The sequence below is a fragment of the Orbicella faveolata genome, unplaced genomic scaffold, assembly GCF_042242905.1.
Source record: "Orbicella faveolata isolate gen_17 unplaced genomic scaffold, um_ofav_v1 contig_34, whole genome shotgun sequence".
NCBI lineage: Eukaryota > Metazoa > Cnidaria > Anthozoa > Scleractinia > Merulinidae > Orbicella > Orbicella faveolata.
The window spans coordinates 27,562,315-27,581,982 of NW_028301563.1; the positions used below are offsets into that span (position 1 = coordinate 27,562,315).

General features: G+C 36.9%; 1 protein-coding gene and 1 long non-coding RNA gene across 2 annotated transcripts; both read right to left on the reverse strand.

Annotated features, from left to right (window-relative positions):
* Positions 1–2,294: 2,294 nt before the first annotated feature.
* LOC149105576 (uncharacterized) lies at positions 2,295–11,555 on the reverse strand. Its single transcript, XR_016201175.1, has 2 exons — positions 11,003–11,555; positions 2,295–2,988 (listed from the first exon to the last, which is right to left on the reverse strand). It is a non-coding gene; the product is annotated as an uncharacterized LOC149105576 (long non-coding RNA).
* LOC149105577 (uncharacterized) lies at positions 3,277–7,519 on the reverse strand. Its single transcript, XM_089271384.1, has one exon. It carries the CDS (start codon positions 7,517–7,519, stop codon positions 3,470–3,472), a length of 4,050 nt encoding a protein of 1,349 aa, XP_089127510.1. The 3' UTR covers positions 3,277–3,469.
* Positions 11,556–19,668: the final 8,113 nt, after the last annotated feature.

Consider the following 19,668-nt stretch of genomic DNA (forward strand, 5'->3'; position numbering starts at 1 on the left):
TGCTTAAGCCGTGTATAATAACTGTGATGATTAATCATGTCTTTATATCCTTCTCCGCAGTTCAAATATACGATCTTTCATACATATACTTGAATTTGGGTCCCGTTTAGTAGTGTCGTCCGATATATCGGCCGTCAGTATATTGACCAATAGTCTGTCGTTAGTTCATAGTCAGTAAATGGTCGGTCGGCAGTCGGTGGACGATTGGTCGACAATAGGTTAATAGTCGGGCGCAAGTCATTCGAGAATCGATATCTCGGTTTTTTGATGTGTCGACCGATTAACAATGGACTATCGATCTACTATCAACCGATAATCGGTATATCGGTCAATAAATATTGACCGGATATCAGTACCAATATTAAACGAGGAAAATGGGCAAGGGGACAAGGTGAACGGGAAACCAGTGTTCTGCGGTATTCTCTTAATGAGAAACGACCTCTAGTCTTTTTTTTTTTTTTAATCAAATCCATTTTGAAATCACTGGTTATCCTTGCAATCTGATTGGCTCTCAGTGGTTCAATTTATTCACAAATCGCACTATTTTTTGTTCTAAATCGTATCTTTTTCTCAGCCAATGAGAATGGGACAGTAAAGCAAAACTACCAATCAGATTTCAAGATCTGTTTAAAGTAATCAATTAAATTTCAAGAAAATGAAAGGCAAAAAGCCATTGATTTTGAAATCGCGCGTATGATTTCAGACCAAATTGCACTCCACTCAGTTCAATTACCATCATTTATGATATCCAGAATGATCAAGATCTCGGAAAGTGATATTAACCGCAGCCAAAGCAAAGATATATAATATACTAGTTATGCAAAGCTTTCGAATTGTCTACCATGGAACATCCCACGAATCACTTGTATTTTCTCGGAACATACACAAGCCTTCAGGCGAGTGTGTATACCAGGTAAACATAAGCGAAAAAGTGGGATATTCCATGGTAGCCCACGAGAGAGCGTTACATAACTGTTTTATAGCATGCCATAGAAAATGCATTGGCTAACACAATCAATGCGACATACGCGCAGCGCATGATGGGCAGATTGGGTGTAATATTTAACGGCTTTCCTGTATTCTGATTGGCTGTACTTTTCATGGCATGTTATAAATATGTATATCAACGTACGTAATCACATTCAGCTGTTCAGTTGTAACTACGGACTCAAGTTAATTTGGAGGAATTGTCCATTTTCCTGTTTCAATCATCACAAATTTCCTGAATTTATAAATATTTCTTAATTTTATCAGTTATTGTACTTTAGGCTTTTAGCCTATATGAGTTTTAGATACAGGGCCCCTATGGAGACCAGCCTTAGAGCTGAATGGACTACCCAGTTTAAATAAAGTTTTCTTACTAAAATGCCAGTTCACTACGAAAATTTTCACAGAGGCCAAAGTGTCTGTGTCAAGAATATGTGAGAATAATACTCGGCTTTTTACACTTAAGATTAAGAGTTAGATGCTAGACCTTTCCAAAGTAAACTAGTGAGACAATCTCAGATAGTGCAGAGTGTAATGCAGGACTGTCATTAAGCTTTGAGACATCCTTTGTCTGTATCTAGTGACTCTTAACTTGTTGGTTTGAGTGAATTGTGTCAACAGCAGGCAAGTTCACCCATAACATTAAGAGCCCGACAAGCATACGACACCGGTTTTTATGGGTTATGGCCGTTAATGTCAGCTCTGTAATGTACAGCAGTTGTAATCCAGTCATCTACATAGGTGACGAGTAGTGATCCCAAAGACATCTTGGGCTTTGCCCCTTGACAAAGATGGGCGTATACTGCAGAAACCTTGATTTTAGTCATTCATGTAATGTCATCATTGTGAGTGTGTGCACTTATCAGAGAAAAATAACTCGACATCACTTTTTTCAACATAAACTTGTATTTCTTAATCTTAATCTTTTGATGGATAAACAGCAAGAACAACAACTGTCATGGACAATTGCCATGCTTTCATGCATCTCAGCATCCCAGTGTTCCTAGCAGGCCCCATTATTGGCAATTTCTGCCGATTGCAATACTACAAATGCTATGCCTTGTTGTTTACAAATGACACATAAACCATTATGTCCAGCAACATTTCTTGGACTGTACAGCCCACAACAAATAATTACCTCAAATAAATCAGCATGGCTGATTAGCTCAGGCAGACCCAAGTTCAACACCTTGGCCAAGCTCGTAAATAGTCAACTGGTTTGCCTTCTTCCAGTTGGGGTTTTTAACCTTGTTGTTTGATTTGATTCATTTGTTCCTGACATTGAATTTATTCTTTATGAACAGAACGACGGTAAATAAAGGATATTTATTTATTTTAGCTACATATATGACAGTAACTTGGTCATCTTGAATTGTGTACGAGATGCACAGCTTTAGCATTGTATATATACATTTGCATTGCTTTTGAGTAACCTCTTTGGTGTCTTTTTACTGCGTTAAGAAGACCACCCAAGTGACTTTCCATACTCGTAGATGGGCATATATATTCAGAGTACCATTTGTGGTCGTTCTTGCTTAGAGAGAAAGCAGATGATGATGGCAAGTTGTTTCTGATTTGCATAGATCTTTTTCCAGATGACTTACACAGGGTATTAAAGTGACATCCATAATTTTTTCTCAAATTCTTTAGTAATAGAAATGTAGACCATATAGAGTGACATCCATAATCGTTTCTCATTTCTCTTTAGCAACAGAAATGTAGACCATGCAGAGTGATTTCCAGAAGGTGTCGTTAGCAGCATATTCAGAGTAACATCCATTGTTGGTTGAGCTTGTGCATACCATAGCATGTTGTATGGAGCACGCATGTATAGAACATGCAATCATGTACAAACTTAAATGCACATAACTGTTCTTTGTAGTGTCTTGAATGAGATGATACAATGAAGAGTTGTAGGTAGTTTCAGTGCTTTCAGTGTTTTGGTAATATATTACCATTCAGAATCATGAACATTTAGGTATATTGTACTCAAACAGCAGTCTGCAAAATAATGTGTAACAAAAACAATCAGTAAGCAGTTAACATTGGTAAAATATACTTTGCTCCCCTAATACTAACTTAAATCAAGTTCAAATAAATTCCCAACCCCTCAAAATACATACGACTAACTTACATTTCAACTCTGATGGCCTGCATCTTGACTACAGGTAGTGAGGAGTCACTACCTCACCACGGCACACAATGACCTCACTCTTAGAAGCGAGGTCATGTTTCCACCGAGAAACAACACATTTTATTTGGTTCATCGTATATTTTTCTCCGCTACAATTTTTACTTAATCTTTTGTATATCTGTAAACTACATGGGTATACATGTGGTTAATGCTATTAAAAATCAAACCCAAATATGAAAATAAGAAACTTGTGCTCAAGCAAAGTCAACAAAACAAAAAGATTTAGCCAACAATAAAATCATTCCTACATATCCTGACAAAATAACTAGCAATAGAAAACAATGTGCTCTAGCTGCTTACATTTAGACAAACAAAAATGGGCTTATGATCACTATAATATGACTCCAATGTACCAGAACTTTGAACTTGTTGTGGAATATTAGTGTATATGTGGTCTATCTGAGTTTTATAATCTGTTGTGTACTGTTTTATCAGCTGAGTGTAACCCTTTTGCTTGATCATATATCCCACAAGAGCTTTCTGCTCAGAGGTAGGTTCCATAAAATTGACATTAAAGTCTCCTAAAATTATGACTGGAGTCTGTGGTTCTCGAAGAATAGTGCGATGTAAATGTTCTAACGCTTCAATTAATTTAGGAAATACAACTTTTGATTTAGATCGATATATCCCAACAACATGTATCTTGTTACAACCAGGTAAATTGATAATAACAACAGTCATTTCTGTATTGTTGTAGTTTAATCTAAAGGGGTCACAGGTGCACTCTACATCATTTCTGATATACACAGCTGATCCATACGGTGTTCTAGTATTGTTCTGTGGATCATAGTCATTTCTGTAGAGGCGAAAGTTGGCCATGTCATATGCCTCATCACTGTCCCTTGAACATAAAGCTGTCTCAACGAATACATTCACATGTGCTGCTTGTACACTATAATCACACGCTACATCTTCAATATGGAGATGTAAAGATCTCACATTTAGGAACAAAATTTTGAAGTTGCTTTTGTTACTTGGTGCTTCATAAAGAAAGGAAATGCATGGTTTTAAAGATGCCTCTGATCTTAATCTAGACATTTCAGATGCAACTTTCTTGCTCACAGTTATCTTTTTCTCATTTAAGTTTAAGATATGCAAACTTGAAAGATTCCGAAGTCTGCTTAGACCAACATAATGCATATGTTCTCTCGTTGAAGCTGGTAAATCAACAACTGCTTCATTAAGCGTGTCACCTTGACAACGATGTATTGTTTTGGCCGCAGCTGGTCGTAAAGGGAATTGTCTACGAAGAACTTGAACTTGATTTCTTTTGTACAATCTAAATTGCCTTGTGATTTCTAAGATTGGTGTCCAGGTGCTTTGTATTTGTACATTATACAAATGAGAATATTCTCTTCGCCAGTGATGACCGATCTTAGGATCCTGAAACATTACCCATATAATACTTGGTCTAGTAGAGTCCGGTACTCTGTAATCAATTTTTTCAACTGTACATTCTGCTCCATTAGTCATACCATCAAGGACAGACACATTTGTTGTTAAGTCATACTTTGCTGTAACATGGACAGAACAAACAGAAAATAATCCCATGGTTTTGGTTGGATCATTTGGGATTTTTTGTTTCAGTCTTTCCTTTAGTTCATCGGACAGATCTCCAATTACAATGTCAACTGCGCAAATATTAACTTTTTGGTTTTTGGAGTTATTAAATATTTTAACATTGTGACTGTCTACTGCTTGGTTAGTACTAAACAAGTGAGTGATGTTCATGGGATAATCACTTTCTCCTGGCTTTACTTTTAAAATCCTTCCTTTTAGGACCTCAATACCTTGCTCTGTGTGTTTTCCTTCTCTAAGGCGATTTAAAAGCTCTGCAAATTCTTTGTCATCTTTCTGTCTCATAATTTCTGACAATTCATACATCTTAAAATGTTCTTGCCAAATATTTGTGGCTAATGCACTGTAGGCACTTCCTGAATTCTCAAAAATCCACTTGTCAAAAACTGGCTTTAACTGAAACAGGTCACCAACAGTGATCAAATTAACTCCTCCAAATGGTTTTGGTGTACCCATGATCTGCTGTAAGCGTAAATTCAAGAACGTGAACATGCCACTGCCTACCATACTAATCTCATCTATGAAAATAACCTGAAGTTTTCTCAGCTGTGCTCTAATAGTGTTAAGTCTGTCTCTGTCAAGTGTACAATACTCAAAACCTCGATTAGCAGGTATTTTAAAAGCAGAGTGAAGAGTGTTACCACTGATATTAAATGCTGCTTTTCCTGTTGGTGCCACTTTAAATACTTTAACGTCATCAGGGTTTTCACCTGGAACACTATTTAAGTACCTGATCAAAGCTTCATATAAAGCATTAGTAACTGTAGTTTTGCCAACACCAGCCCCACCACTTAAAAAAAGTCTAAGTGCTTCATCACTAGTTTTGATGGATTTCAACACATGATAGAAGAATTCCATTTGCTTTACATTAAGTGAACGAACAAGTTTCCGAAAATCATCATCAGTCATGCGTTTTACTACAAGATCTTCATCGTCATTTGCTCTTGGAAAGATGCCGATATCATCCATTAAATCATATTGATAGTGTTGTTTATCTGCGCTTGGATCAAAGCATCCAAATAACGGACTTGGTTTTGCTCCTATCTCTTGGTCTTGTTCGTCTCTATGTTGAGTATTTGGGGCCACATCTACAAATTCTTTCAGTTCATCATTTTCAATATTTTCTATTGCATCATCAAGCACTTCTGCATTACAATCATATTGCCGTCTGTTCTGAACTATTGTGTTCTTAAGTTGTTCATATCTCTCTTGGTAACTTTCGCAGTTTTGGATAAGATCTTTGTTTTCATTCCTCCAAGGAGTGTACAGCATTAACTGTTCTCTGCTATAGTTCTCAGGGTCCTTGTTTTTGTTAAATCTTACTGAACGAATAATTTTAGATTTTTGTCTTTTAACTAGTTTCAATCCACCTTTTAGTTCATATTCTTCACATATTTCTGTCTTATCATTGGTGAGATCATCATCAACATTATCATCAAAATCATTCTCAGGTAAGTAATCATCAGAAGTAGACGTTTTAACTTGACCCACATGTTCTACCTGACTTTTATTTTGCTTGACACAGTTATACCACGCTACAAAATCAGCCAGACACAATTCTTCTAATTGTTTTGATCGTCTTTGGTATCTTTTGATAAAGTTATCTGATTCAATATCTTCAGAGCTATCAGGTAGTTCTTGAAGCTTATCCATTGATTTTAGTAGGAATGTTCTTTCCTCAGGGTTGGATGTGTTAATAAACTGGAATTCACGAGATGACCTTCTTAAAGGCATTTGCAAAACAAAATACACTGCTTCTTGTGCACTGATCTCAACAGCATTGAGAAATTTGTTTCCAATGTGTCTGACTTTGTTTATAATGTCTTTATTACCAGAGCTTGCTTCTTCAGATGCTTTTCTTAGTAATTTGCTCATTCCTCTTTGTCCTTTAGTAATATATGACAAAATGTAAACAGCACAAGCATAAGGATCCAAAATAAACTGTATATCCATGTTAGCTTGCCAAGCTTTCAATAAATCAGAGTTGTAACTATTGATTCTTATTTCAGATGGAGATCTTTTTAGCAGAAGTGTGTCACGCTTCAGTGAATATCTCACGGCCGTGATATATTGTTGCTCTGTGAAACCCAGTTTCTGGAGAAATTCTCCAAAATTCATTTCATTGTCGTATTTTAAATTGTCTAATAAGTCGTTTATTTTTTCACAATTTTTCTTTACTAAACCCTCTTCATTTTCATTTAAAGTGTTTTCACTAAGAGGTTCTAAAATCATTGTTCTTGGCATTGGTGGTAATGGAAAATTGAATCTGCAAATCTTATGACCCTGTTTTTTGCACGTTTTTGAGTGTTGGTGTCTCTGTAAATTAACCAAATCACCCAGTTTTTCTGAATCTGCCTTACATGCAACATACCTATCAACGAATTTAGCAATATCATCATTTGAATTTTTTCCATATTGAGGAACCTCTTTCATCCAGAATAAAGAATGTATGTGTGGAGAACCACGTTGTTGGAATTCAACCCTATAGAAAAAATCAATTACTTCACCAATGGGCTTCAGTGCACTTTTCAAAATGTCACGAAGAAACAACTGCACCATGTGTTCAAAGTTTCTAGCACAAGTGACAGGATCACTTTTAATTAAGTCTGATTTTTTTTGCCACGTCATAAATTGGATTTCGTTGTCAGTATAATTTTTCTCATCAACAAGCCGCCCTAATATCTGAAGCAAATGTGTCCATCTGGTCTCTGCTGCTGAAAATGAACAGAACCACGTAGGCTTACCGAGTTGACGAATCATTGCAAATAAGTCCTTTTTGCATCTCTCAAAGTACGGAGGGACCCCCTTAGATTTCTAAATACTCTGAAGCCTTCATCGAGGTGTATCAACTTTTCCCAAGATCCAGCTGATTTCAAATCACCGGCTGTATACTTTTTACCTTTTCTTTTGCACTTGCGAAGAGAAAGTGATGCACTGCCTTGAATCTGTTTGATTTGCAATTTCTTCAGTTTATAAAAAATGTTAGGGACGCTCTGTGCTACTCTTCTATCTTGACTTCGCAATTCCCACTTACAAATTGTACTATAATGCACTGGTACTATTCTTTCACTATTATCAGCTCTTCGTTTTCCGCAAAATATTGTGGGAAATGACAAAAATTCTGAATCTTTATCAATAAATATCCCTAAAGGTCTGTTGCCTTCAGCTGGTGCAAAGCTCATTATGTTCTCCCCATGTTCAGTCATGTCTGGTTCTTGCAGCAAAGTGTCCATAATTCCTGAAGGGCGTTCTGTTTCTTCACACCAGTTTTCATCACTGTCACTTTCACTGTCGTCATTGGAATTGCTTTTCTCTGCAAACGTATTCTGTTCACCCTGGTTCTTTCCTTTTTCATGAACATCTTCAGCTGTATTTGAGCTTTTCGCATTTTGCCCTTCAATAAATTGTGACATCTCCCCACCATTTCCATTCAGTGTATTCAACCATCTATCAGCAACTTGTACACCTTCATTCTGAAATAATTTGCTTGTCTGAACTAAATATTTTGCAGCTTCTAATACTTTGCTAGGTCTGATGCTCTGAAACTGATAGTAATGTTTGTAACTAAGACGTCTTTTTAGCTTTATTGGAATGGTCTGTGATTCATTAACTGGTCTTGGTAGAACATTTACAGTCAAATTAACATCAGCTGGTACATTGATAACATTCCCATGAATACTCAACTGACCACCAGTAGGTAATTCCCTAATCTGCATAAATGGTATACGTGGTGATATGAGCCTTTCTTCAAGAACACTCAGATTTAGTATTTCTGGTTTATCGGGAAATATCATTTTGTTGGCTTTTGCACAACTTGGTAATTTACCATCTTTAAGGTTAGAATGACATGTTGAACAAATCCACTCGGTGTTATTTATACTCTTAATTCCAGTCAGGCATAATTTAAGAATATTTTGAGGGCATATTTTATAAAGATTTGGATTACATTTTGTCACAGATGATCTGTACCATAACTGATCACAGGAAGTGCATATATATTCTGGGCCACATTTGATATTCCTATGAAATGTTTCAATCAGTTCGAACATTGTCAAAATGTGAACAGATTCTCTGCTGTGGCAAGTCTGCTCTTTAGTTTCCTGAAAATCATTTCTTTTTCTTTTTGTACATGTAGCCTCTTGTTGGAAATGATTTATGCCACTAGAATCTCTTGACCTTTTTCTATTCTGTCCAGGGTCGTGGCTCTTGTTTACAATGTTAATTCCATTCTGTGTACTATCCATCATATTTTGAAACCGAGCTTTGTTTCTCTTGTTGTTTAGTTGAACTTTGTCTGGATTTGCTTGTTTATACTTTTTAAAATCTCGTCTTTGGCATTCTTTCACTTTCTCTAGATTGTTTGCTCGTCTTTTTGTTTTTGCTTGTTTCTGTATATGTTTGACTTTCTCTGGATTTGCTTCTTTATGTTTTAGAAAATTTCTTCTTTGGCATTCTTTCACTTTTTCTAGATTACATTCTCGTCTTTTTGTTTTTGTTTGTTTGTCCATTTGTTTGACTTTCTCTGGATTTGCTTCTTTATATTTTAGAAAATCCTGTCTTTGGCATTCTTTTACTTTCTCTTGATTACATTCTCGCCTTTTTGTTTTTGTTTGTTTGTCCATTTGTTTGACTTTCTCTGGATTTGCTTCTTTATATTTTAGAAAATCCTGTCTTTGGCATTCTTTTAATTTCTCTTGATTATATTCTCGTCTCTTTGTTTTTGTTTGTTTGTCCATTTGTTTGACTTTCTCTGGATTTGCTTCTTTATATTTTAGAAAATCCTGTCTTTGGCATTCTTTTACTTTCTCTTGATTATATTCTCGTCTCTTTGTTTTTGTTTGTTTGTCCATTTGTTTGACTTTCTCTGGATTTGCTTCTTTATATTTTAGAAAATCCTGTCTTTGGCATTGTTTTACTTTCTCTAGATTACATTCTCGTCTTCTTATTTTTTTTTTGTTTGTCCAATTGTTTGACTTTCTCTGGATTTGCTTTTTTATAATTTAGAAAATCTTGTCTTTGGCATTCTTTTACTTTCTCCAGATTACATTCCCGTCTTTTCGCTTTTGTTTGTTTGTCCATCTGCTTGACTTTAACAGGATTTGCTATTTTATAGGTTTTTGAAGCTTGCCTTTGACATTCCCGTGATTTTTCAAGATTTTCTTTTCGTTTCTGTTGTTTCTTCTTATTCTCGCTAACTCTGAATTGCCTATTAGCCCTTTTCTCTTTCATATATTGCCTCATGAACGCTCTTCGCTTTTCCAGAGGGTCACTGGCAATAGAAGTGTCTAGAGATTTTTGGTTCACTGGACTGACAATCTGTGTGATGCATGCTTGATTTCTATCATTTAGTAATGTAGTTTCCTCCTGTGTTTCACTCTGATGTCTTTGCAGTATATTTAATTCTTCATTCTCTACTGGAGTAGTTGAAACATAATGAATTTCATCTAAATGACCTATATAAATCGTTCTGGGTCTTCCCTGCATGTTGACGGGATTTATCACATTACTCTCTGCAAAGTTCTCAGTGCTTTCTGTGATATAAATTGTACAGTTTAATGCATTAGCAACTGCTTGTATAATGAGATTGTCACACCAAGTTCCCTGTCTAGACATGTTATTTAAATATTCCAACCATGAGTATTCAATGTTGCTTTCAATAAACGATTCAGGGTGATATCTCAAATGCTCAATCCCAACTGCGCGTACCTGTAAGTGATAAGCTGCAGTGCCATATAACTGATGTGAAACTGCTCTAAAAAAACAGTCTCCTGCACCACCAACATCTAATGGTCTTAATCCCATCTGAGCTAATCTGAATGCTAAAACTAACATGGACGGACTTTCACACGTTTGGTTGACTTCTGATGACATTCTATTACTTTGAACTGTTTCTGACGACTCCATAAAAAAGACAGGTCCAGGATTCGTTTCAACATCGTTGGCCAATCTAATCAGCAGCGGAAAGTAAAAGCGATACAGCCACATTTGGGTCAACCAAAGCCCAGCGTAATAATTCATTTGCCATAAACGTACTTGTCTCTGTAATACAGGTAGGTATATCGCCTCCAGATAGAACATAAACAACAAAGTCGACCAAAACTGCCCCTTCACACAATGTGAAAATTCTTTGGCTTTTAAGAAAATATTGTGCAAACCCACGGAGGCTCGATATTGCATCAGCGAAATCATCATTTAAACTATAAACTTGCAATTGATAAGCTAATAAGTTCAGTTTTATCTTACCTTTAAATGTTTCTCACTCAAGTCAGCTCTTCCTTCAGTTCGTCAAATTGATCAGCCTTCACAACAAGATAACTTTTCAATAACTCAGTTCAACTTCAAATGCTTTATGCAAGAGCTGTGTGCTCAGATACTACAGTTAGCAAGCTGGCCCGGCCGAAACAAACGCTCACGTACTCGAGGCTTCGATTTAGTGTTGGACCCTTGCTAACGGTGTGGTGCGTTGTGTGTGCGGTTTGTTTTGCTAGTTAGTGAGCGCAGATTCCAATAGACAGCGTTCACCATAAACGTGAACGCTACAACACTCTTTACAGCTTCGTTTTATACAGACTAATAAGTCGCGTAAGGTCCTTGCACTTCCAAAATGGAGGATCGCTAAGAAGAAGTAAACAACTTAATCACGTGTCAAACGATATTAGATTGTGACGTCATCTAAGCGCTGATCGAAAGTAGCGTCATCCGGTGTGCGAAAGGAACCGAATCAGATCCTGCTGTGGAAAAATTTACGCTTAACATGTTATTTAGTTATAATTTTTTCTTCGGTGATATATACTGCTCACAAACGCGACTTTGAAGCGCTCACGCTTCGGTTGGTGAAATGTTTAATAACCGTGGGATCAGCTCAATTTCATTGGCTGCTCGACTTAATTTGATTACTTTGTTGACTTTGAAAGCAATTTTCGGCAAAGGTAAAAATTGAGCTTGAACCGAAAAACAATAATGACAGGCCATTAGAATCACTTGCGAGTCACGTTTGGTTACATTCAGCGTACAGCTATCATCAGGCAAGGAAAAAGTGTGCGTGACAATCAAAGTAGGGGTCATGAACTTGTTTTGATCTGGTTAACTGGCATGTTTCCAACGACCTTCAAAAAAGAGAAGAAATCATATTACATTTGTTTTCGATTTCCATACCTACTTGAGTAATGACGCGTTTGATCGAGAAATACAAAGTAACTGAGAAATTATTGCGATATTAAAACTTGGAGAGAACTAAACACGGCTACACGGCTAAAGTTTCACCTCACTGATGCAAAATTCGATTATCCAGTGATTCGAAATAGTCAAGGAGCCCAGTTTGTTAAATTAATTTGTTCGCTTTAAATTTATTTATTTATTATTTCATACAAGTTATTGCATACAGGTGGATTGCAAAATTTTGTGAAATAATCGGAGGCATGTCCATTGCTGACATATCAAGACGCCACAAGGTAAATGTTGGCGAAATAACCACTACCGTGGCGGTATGGCTGAATTACTCACGGCATTGTTTCTCAATTCTCAGAATGAAGCGTGCAAAGCTGAACGAATATTTGCTGAAGAGCATTGATAGCATTGCCAGTTTAATTCAGGTCGTCTGGAAGGAAACTAAGAATTTCCAAATCATCTCTTGAAAGCTTTTAAGTGTCACTGAATTTTAATTGTGGAGAAAAAGGCGCCACGATTAAGGCGACACGGAGTCTGCAACACATGTAATTATTGACAAGTCAGATCTTATGATAGAGACTAATGAAAAATTAAATTGTAAATAATGCTAAATTCTAAAGCTCAAAACCCGTGAAAGCAAGACGTGCTAGCCACTGAAGAGAAGCATACGTTCTTTCGAGAGACAGAAAATAGTGGACACCCCTGCTCGGTTCACTTCCGGTTTGTATTTACCTTGATAGTCTGCTAGGGTTTTTTCTCTTACAATTACTGTTTGTCACAACAGCTTTTAAATTTTACTCTAGTGTTTAAGTTGATTTTCTTTTATTTTGAATTCAATAATAAGTTGAAGAAGAATACGTGACAATTTAGCCAACTTTGTAACTTGATACTTTTGTTTTCCTCGCGAAGGTATGTAACATGAAACCTTTGTATTCTCCAAAACACACGGAAGATGTAATTGGTTTTTCTTTCATCGCTGGAGATAGATGGAGGAAAGTTAAATATCTGATGAAGAAATGGAAAAGAAACGATTTTGTTTTTCTCAAAACGCAAATTTTATTTTTCACCGATTAACAAGAACTAATTTAATTATCAAATAGTCACGGAATACAAGTACCACTTGTTGCCGCCAAAACCATTCAAATTTATACACCTTGATATCGATTATTACATACAACTGAGAACATTGACGAGAAGTATTGAACGTAAACAGCGCCACCTGGTCGAGATTATCTCCTACATCGGTGAACGAGGTCCCTTAAAGACTGATTAAATTAATTCGTGCTATCACAGCTGCCACGGAGTCTGAAGCAATATCTGAGCACTTTCCTGGTTTCTTTTGTCAAAAATGTACAATTTGACAAGTTTTGATGCCAAACTCGGGAATTTTTTTGGGCCATTTACAGAGACAACTAAGGCCGCTAAGGAGATGCAATACGTTACCCTTCTTTATTTGAACCTGACAAACACATTATTTTAAGTTGAAAAAAGCAGATGATATTTATTGAACCAACCTTGGGGTAATTCCAAAAGACACGTAGTCACAGTAGCGTTTTTTTTTTTCACTAAAAAGGGATAAGTGGCGTTACTAGAAAAACAACTGTCGTCCTCAGTCACATCACATAGCAAAAACCGCGTGGCTCTGGGAATGAAAACGGAGTGTGGGACCCTAACGATGCAAGGACGCATGCGTCTTACTTATTGGGTTCTACCACAAGGAAGAGCACTTAACGTTTGTGTGTGATCCCGTATGAAATATATCTTCCGCCTAATGTATAGTCGACGCGAACGTTAACTTATCTGTGCATGCGTTTAGAGCAAATTGGTTTCGTTTTAGTACCACAAGGAGAGCAAGAACTTTTCTGAAACAAATATATAGCTTTGTTGTCAGCAAATAGAGGTAGGTAAAACAAGTTTTACTTAAGTAACCCACCCGACCCCCTTGCCGTAATGTTAATTAATTAATTAAAATTAATGAATTAAACAAACATTAAAGTTTACACCTTAGCGCCATAGGGCCATAGTGCCATAGCGCCATAGCGCCATAGCGACTTAGTTCCTTAGCGGCAGGCAACCCCCATAACCATCCCAATAGTGCACTCTGCACTAAAAATACTTGTTGATGGAGGGGGGAAAATGGCATGAAATGTAGAGTGATTAGCTTCTGAAGAAACCGCTGTGTGTGGAGATCCGAGGAAAGGTCAACGTTCGAAACCAAGAAACCTTGATAATCTCTTGTCGAAACGTAATCGAGTTTTCCCAAACTCGAGACAGCGATTAAAATTTACTTCAGTCAAATTCCAGTTGATAATCAATTGGCATCTTAGAAAGAAATATTTTGTAAGTTGTAGACCAACACTGGAGGTGCACAGAAGAAAACAGAAGGGACTAATTAACTGGGCTGGAAATCTAGGATTGAAGTGCGATAATCTTGGATTGAAGGGTGAAGACTTGCAGCAGACGAGGGGGAATAACGAGAAATACGTTATCGAGACACAGCAACGAAGGATATAGGTTACAGGTAGAGCAGGTAATGGAGGGGAAAAAACTGTATCCGTCGTGAACGAATCAAATTTTTGTCTATAGTTACAATTTCAGGAAATCAGGAGAGGTTTAAATTTTCATATCTGCCTCTCTGAAAGAAGTAAAAACGAAAAGAAAAAAACAAACAAATAAATAAAAAAAAATCCCAGTGCATTGTCAGTGGGAAATATGCTAAGAAACGAATGGAAAGCAAATTCAGATTGGGTAATTTCTGGCGTATTCGACAGTCTTTGTATTTATTTGGGATTGAATTACCTACCGATTACATCGAGTGCTGACAGATAGTATATTAAATATTAAATTTCATAAAAAAATATTTCTCATCGAGTTTTGTTCCCGTTTTCTTTTCCCTTTACCAAGAGAATATCTAACATTTTGGGTCATGTTACTATTACGATATCGCTCTGACAGATCTGGCTAGTCTACACAATATCCAGGGCCGTCTGTAGTTCGAATTGATAGCTTACCTATTAAATTCGCCATTTTTCTTTTAAACAAAGTATTGTTAGAAATCAGACCAAGTATTTGACTAGTTATAAATCTTTACCTTGATCTCGAGCTTTCCAAAAACTTCCACGAAACAATAAGATCAACAGTCCTCTCTTAAAGGTTCGCGTTGCTACTAAGATATCAGGACTGTTCGCTTGAAATTAGTAACTGCGAAAATTTAAAAGAAATATGCGGCATAGGCAAGCCTCCGTTATCCTACGTGACACTGATATATTACCTTGTTGATAATTACGCCTGTGATGCGAGATATGGGGAAATATTGTCTGACGTTACCGACATGTTCTTTGAAATTAAATCACAATTGCTCTATTTCAATGCGGAAGCGTATGAGAAAAAGAAAATTAAAAAGGCTATAACTAAAAATTGAACCTGGAATTAAGACGGAATTTTGTCTTAAAATGAAATTTTAATTGTCCTGTTCCGACATACAAATTATTACTAAATCACGTCGGTGAATTCCCAATTTATGGTTTTATCTACCTTTAAGTTGTCTGTGAAATTGCTTTGATTTAACCATTGACAAGTTTAGCTTATTGAATTAGATCAAAAGGAAAAAAAAAATGAATTGTCTTAAAGAAAGCCGGTCAAACGTAATTGGAATTTCAACTTCAAGTTCAACTTCACTTTATTTTACACTTACATTTTGAAATTACAATATTAGCATAAAAACCGATTGATTGGAAATGAATTTTGCCGGTGTTTTTTAAATTTACGATGAGATAACGAGACTTTGAAATAAGCCGCCTAGTCCACCACAATTCATAAATCAGTCCATTTGCCTAAATTTAACACCTTAATTGTCTGTCGGGCCCTGATAGATCTAAAATTACAGCATAAGGAATAAGACATAGAAAGATATGCGTCGCTTCATTACATTTTCTCAACTTAAACTCTTCGTGATGGGCCGATAAAAACAAAACTCAGTCCACGAACATGTAGAATGATGAAGTAGCGTTTAAGCAATGGTCAAATGGGGTTGAGCTCGTTTCAAATTTAAATGTCAAACATGTTATGAAAACGGCAAAACTTTAATTTCGTTAATGTATTTATCGTTGAAGTTGCTCACTTGTTGACCAAAAACCCCTGATCATGATCCAAAATTTCCAAAGATTTCAAAACAATATGTAAGAAGAAAGCAAGAAAATGAAAGAAAACTGCAACGAGATTAAGAAGCCCATTCTTCTTCCGCTACTTGGAGATTGAAGCAGTGAGTCCATTGTTACTTCTGGGGGCGGAAATTATTAGCAAGAGTACAAAAACAACAATATGAAACACAATGCATTTTTTTAATATATACGGTCATGAGCAAGCAACATGAAATACGTGCAATGAAAAACGTGTACTAAAATTTCTTTATTTTTTTTCTTGTAATAACTATATAATGAACTCACATAATGTGTTACATTTGAATTTGAGGATGATAGCATGGAGCCGTCGAAACGTCATTCTTTAATATCGCTGCTTTTTATTCTAAATTTTTTTCTTGTGCTAAATGATATAGATGTGGCCATTGTAGCCCGTTATAATTGGAATAATCTTCTCGATTTAATCCATACAGGGAAGCACATGCAAGATTTGTGAGTGATGACGTTTGGATATTGCTTCTGCGCCATATTTTGCATTTTTCTTCATAATAATGAGATATACATGTATAGGGGCTCCAGCTACTAGGGCGGAGAGAGAGAGAGAGTGATATGGGTCATGACCTAGAATACTGCTCTCACCACCCTCCCTCCCATCGTGGTTATTTTGCCCCTTCCAACGATTTGTTTGTAAACCAGTAACATGGAATTTTAAATCTTCAATTTACACTCTCAATTTCTCTACAATATTCGATTTCTCTACCACGCGCATTCAGGAATAAAACGTGGAGTGGTATTCACAGTAGTCCCTTCAAGTTCCTACCCTGTTTGCATTTCTTTGGCTCAACGTTAAATTTCTTGCAAAATTCTTACGAAATAGACTTCAAAAGGCCATATGTTACATCAGGAGCCATAATCGGGGACGGAGACCGTAAGCGCGCGCCATTTCTAGTATTAGGGTTGTCCCCATGATATGGGACAATAATTCTATTTTTAGAACAAATTGCGCCATAGCCTGCGGCACACGCGCGTACATGCTGCGAGGATTTTTGCGGATGTCGCGCGGAGGAAATGGCGTCCGAAATTCCCGAAAAGTTTCACGTGTTTGGCCCACAACTCAACGCGTTCACGTCTGTTGGAATTTTGCTTAAGTATTTTCGTCGTAAGCTGCTCCAGCTTGAGTGAAGTAAGACAGTGTCGAATTTAGGTATGTTCCGCTGTAAGCTTATATATATCGCTGACCAAGTTGTGTTCCGACGGATGCTTCTTTTACATGAGCTGTACATTACTCCACTTTAAATTTCACATATGTTGAAGATTAACAGCTTTCCCATTACACAGCAAAAAACTAGCCGGATATATTTAGATATAGCAGAGCTTCAGGGCTTCATAGTTTCCTAGCTCCTCTTGCCACACACTTGCGAGGAATTTGTCAGTCTATCGCGACCGAAAAGTAAAGCAAAATAATTGCTAGTTTGAGTTTCGCTTGAATTTTAAGCAACGCTTGATGTTTCATCCAAGGCCCAATAACTTTACGTCCGTAGATACTGCTCAGTTTTATTCGTGTAAAAATCCAGTAAATTCTCTGTTGTCATGAATGAGAGCGCCCGCCGATGCGTGTTTTCAGTACAGTCAGTAAACATGACAAATTGTACTTCCGCCGCTCTTTCGTGTGAAAGCGTACATCGAACTCAAACAATAACTCTATAGTTTTTAAATATGTTTAAGATTGATAAATGTTTGAGAACGTATTAAAAGCTAAGCTGAAAATATGTGAATAAAGCAGAAATAATCAGCAAAGTTACGATGACGCTTTCTTTAATCAACTTGGAATAACGATTTCGAGTTTGTCGATCGAGCTATCAAAACTCCTTGTCTATTTTCATTTTCGCAGTGTAAAACTTCATTGTGCTTATGTTGAAGAAACACACATGATGTTAGTGGCCTTTTTTGCGTTCGTGAAATTTGTTCCAGCATCTCAGTACAAAAGATAACGAAAGAAATCTTTGTCAAGATTTGTTGACAATTCAAACACCGACTCGGACTTGAAAGTGCACGAGCTGCACTATGCAAATGAGCTAATTGTACTTGTCAGACTTTCCTTTCAAAAACTTTTGCAAACTCACCAAACAAGCAGAAACAATAAGAAACCGTCAAAACAGGTTTTGGTTATGATGAACCATTGTCTGAGAAACTCACAAATTAACTCGATACCAGAGTAGAGAGTTTTCTTGCTATATTCTTAAGTCAGAACAAACGCAAAACATACGCGTAAGCTTACAACTAGCGTGAGCAGATCTTAGTATTCATTCCCAGCGTGAGATTGAAGTCTTGTTTTCGACCCTGAAAAACCCACCTTTTCCGTTAGCTCAGAGCATAAAACTACATATAAGCGCCCTGGTTCGTATTCCCTGCCATCGCTGTGAAAAATACGCAAAAGAATCTCTCAACTCTCACCATTTGATCACACAACGTGACAACATCCACGCGAGAGCCCCCGACACGTGCGTGAATCCGCGCGGATATATGACGTCAGGATGGCGCAATTTGTTCTAAAAATAGAAAAATTGTCCCATATCATAGGTGCGCGCGAATCCCGAGACTTACGGTCTCCGTCCCCGATTATGGCTCCTGGTTACATAGGAAAACCATTTCATCAATTCTTGGCATAAATTTAATTTACAATCTTGAAATTACCACTTTCTTCAGTCTTGGCCGCGCTTGCTCTGCGAAGATTTCGGTCGGTACGTATACAATTTGTTTTCCTGACTACAGTTTAAAACCTGACAAAGCAAAATGGCTACCTAATAAAGCGAAAGTGGACTGAATTCAAGTATCAGCTTCAATTTTAATTCATGAATGATAAAAATGGTTGTATTAATTTTCCATATTTGCTAAATAATATAATTTAACCGAGACTAAATTTGTGCTAGCGGCGTTTGGTATCATAGAGGACTGGAATTAGTCTTCTTCCTATATACAGCCCGCGGGGTCGTCCTCGGGCCTTTTCGAGAAGGGTGCTGACCAATATGATCGAAGGCTATTTGAACGAGATTGGACTGGAATTTGCTTGCTGGTACGTGCGTTGTTGTAACACCCTTTTTTTTATTTTGAACGTGTAGATAGGTCATTTACACTATGGATTGATAAAAGCTTGTTGTAGCACATATACTGATGTGGAATATATCAAAAGCAACGTGTCGTATTGCTTTCCACGATGGCACTTGATAAGACGTGCTTTGCAAAACTAGTGAAGTGTGAAGACTTGGCATTTAAATACCAATAACACGACTTTTTCAGCACTAAACTTACATCTAAAAGTTCTGTTAGTGTTCTCAGGTTGAGAAGAGTTTAAGTTATTGAAAGAGAAAGGAAATTGCTTTAAAAAAGTCATGCACATGCAAGGAGTGCTCGCTACTGTATTTTTACGGCACCGCTAATATCTAAGACCAGAAGTTCTGCGACCCCAAAATTTCTATCCAGATCAAGGTCATAGATAGTGTTATCCAGTAGTCCATCAAAAAAAAAACCGATATATGAAGACAGTTATATCCTCTTGGTTCAATACTTTTTACGTATATTGGTCAGCGTTCCACTCCAAGACGT

What these genes read in the sequence shown, in the direction of transcription:
- LOC149105577 (XM_089271384.1), bottom strand. Translation starts at nt 7,519, where the DNA reads ATGATTCGTCAACTCGGTAAGCCTACGTGGTTCTGTTCATTTTCAGCA.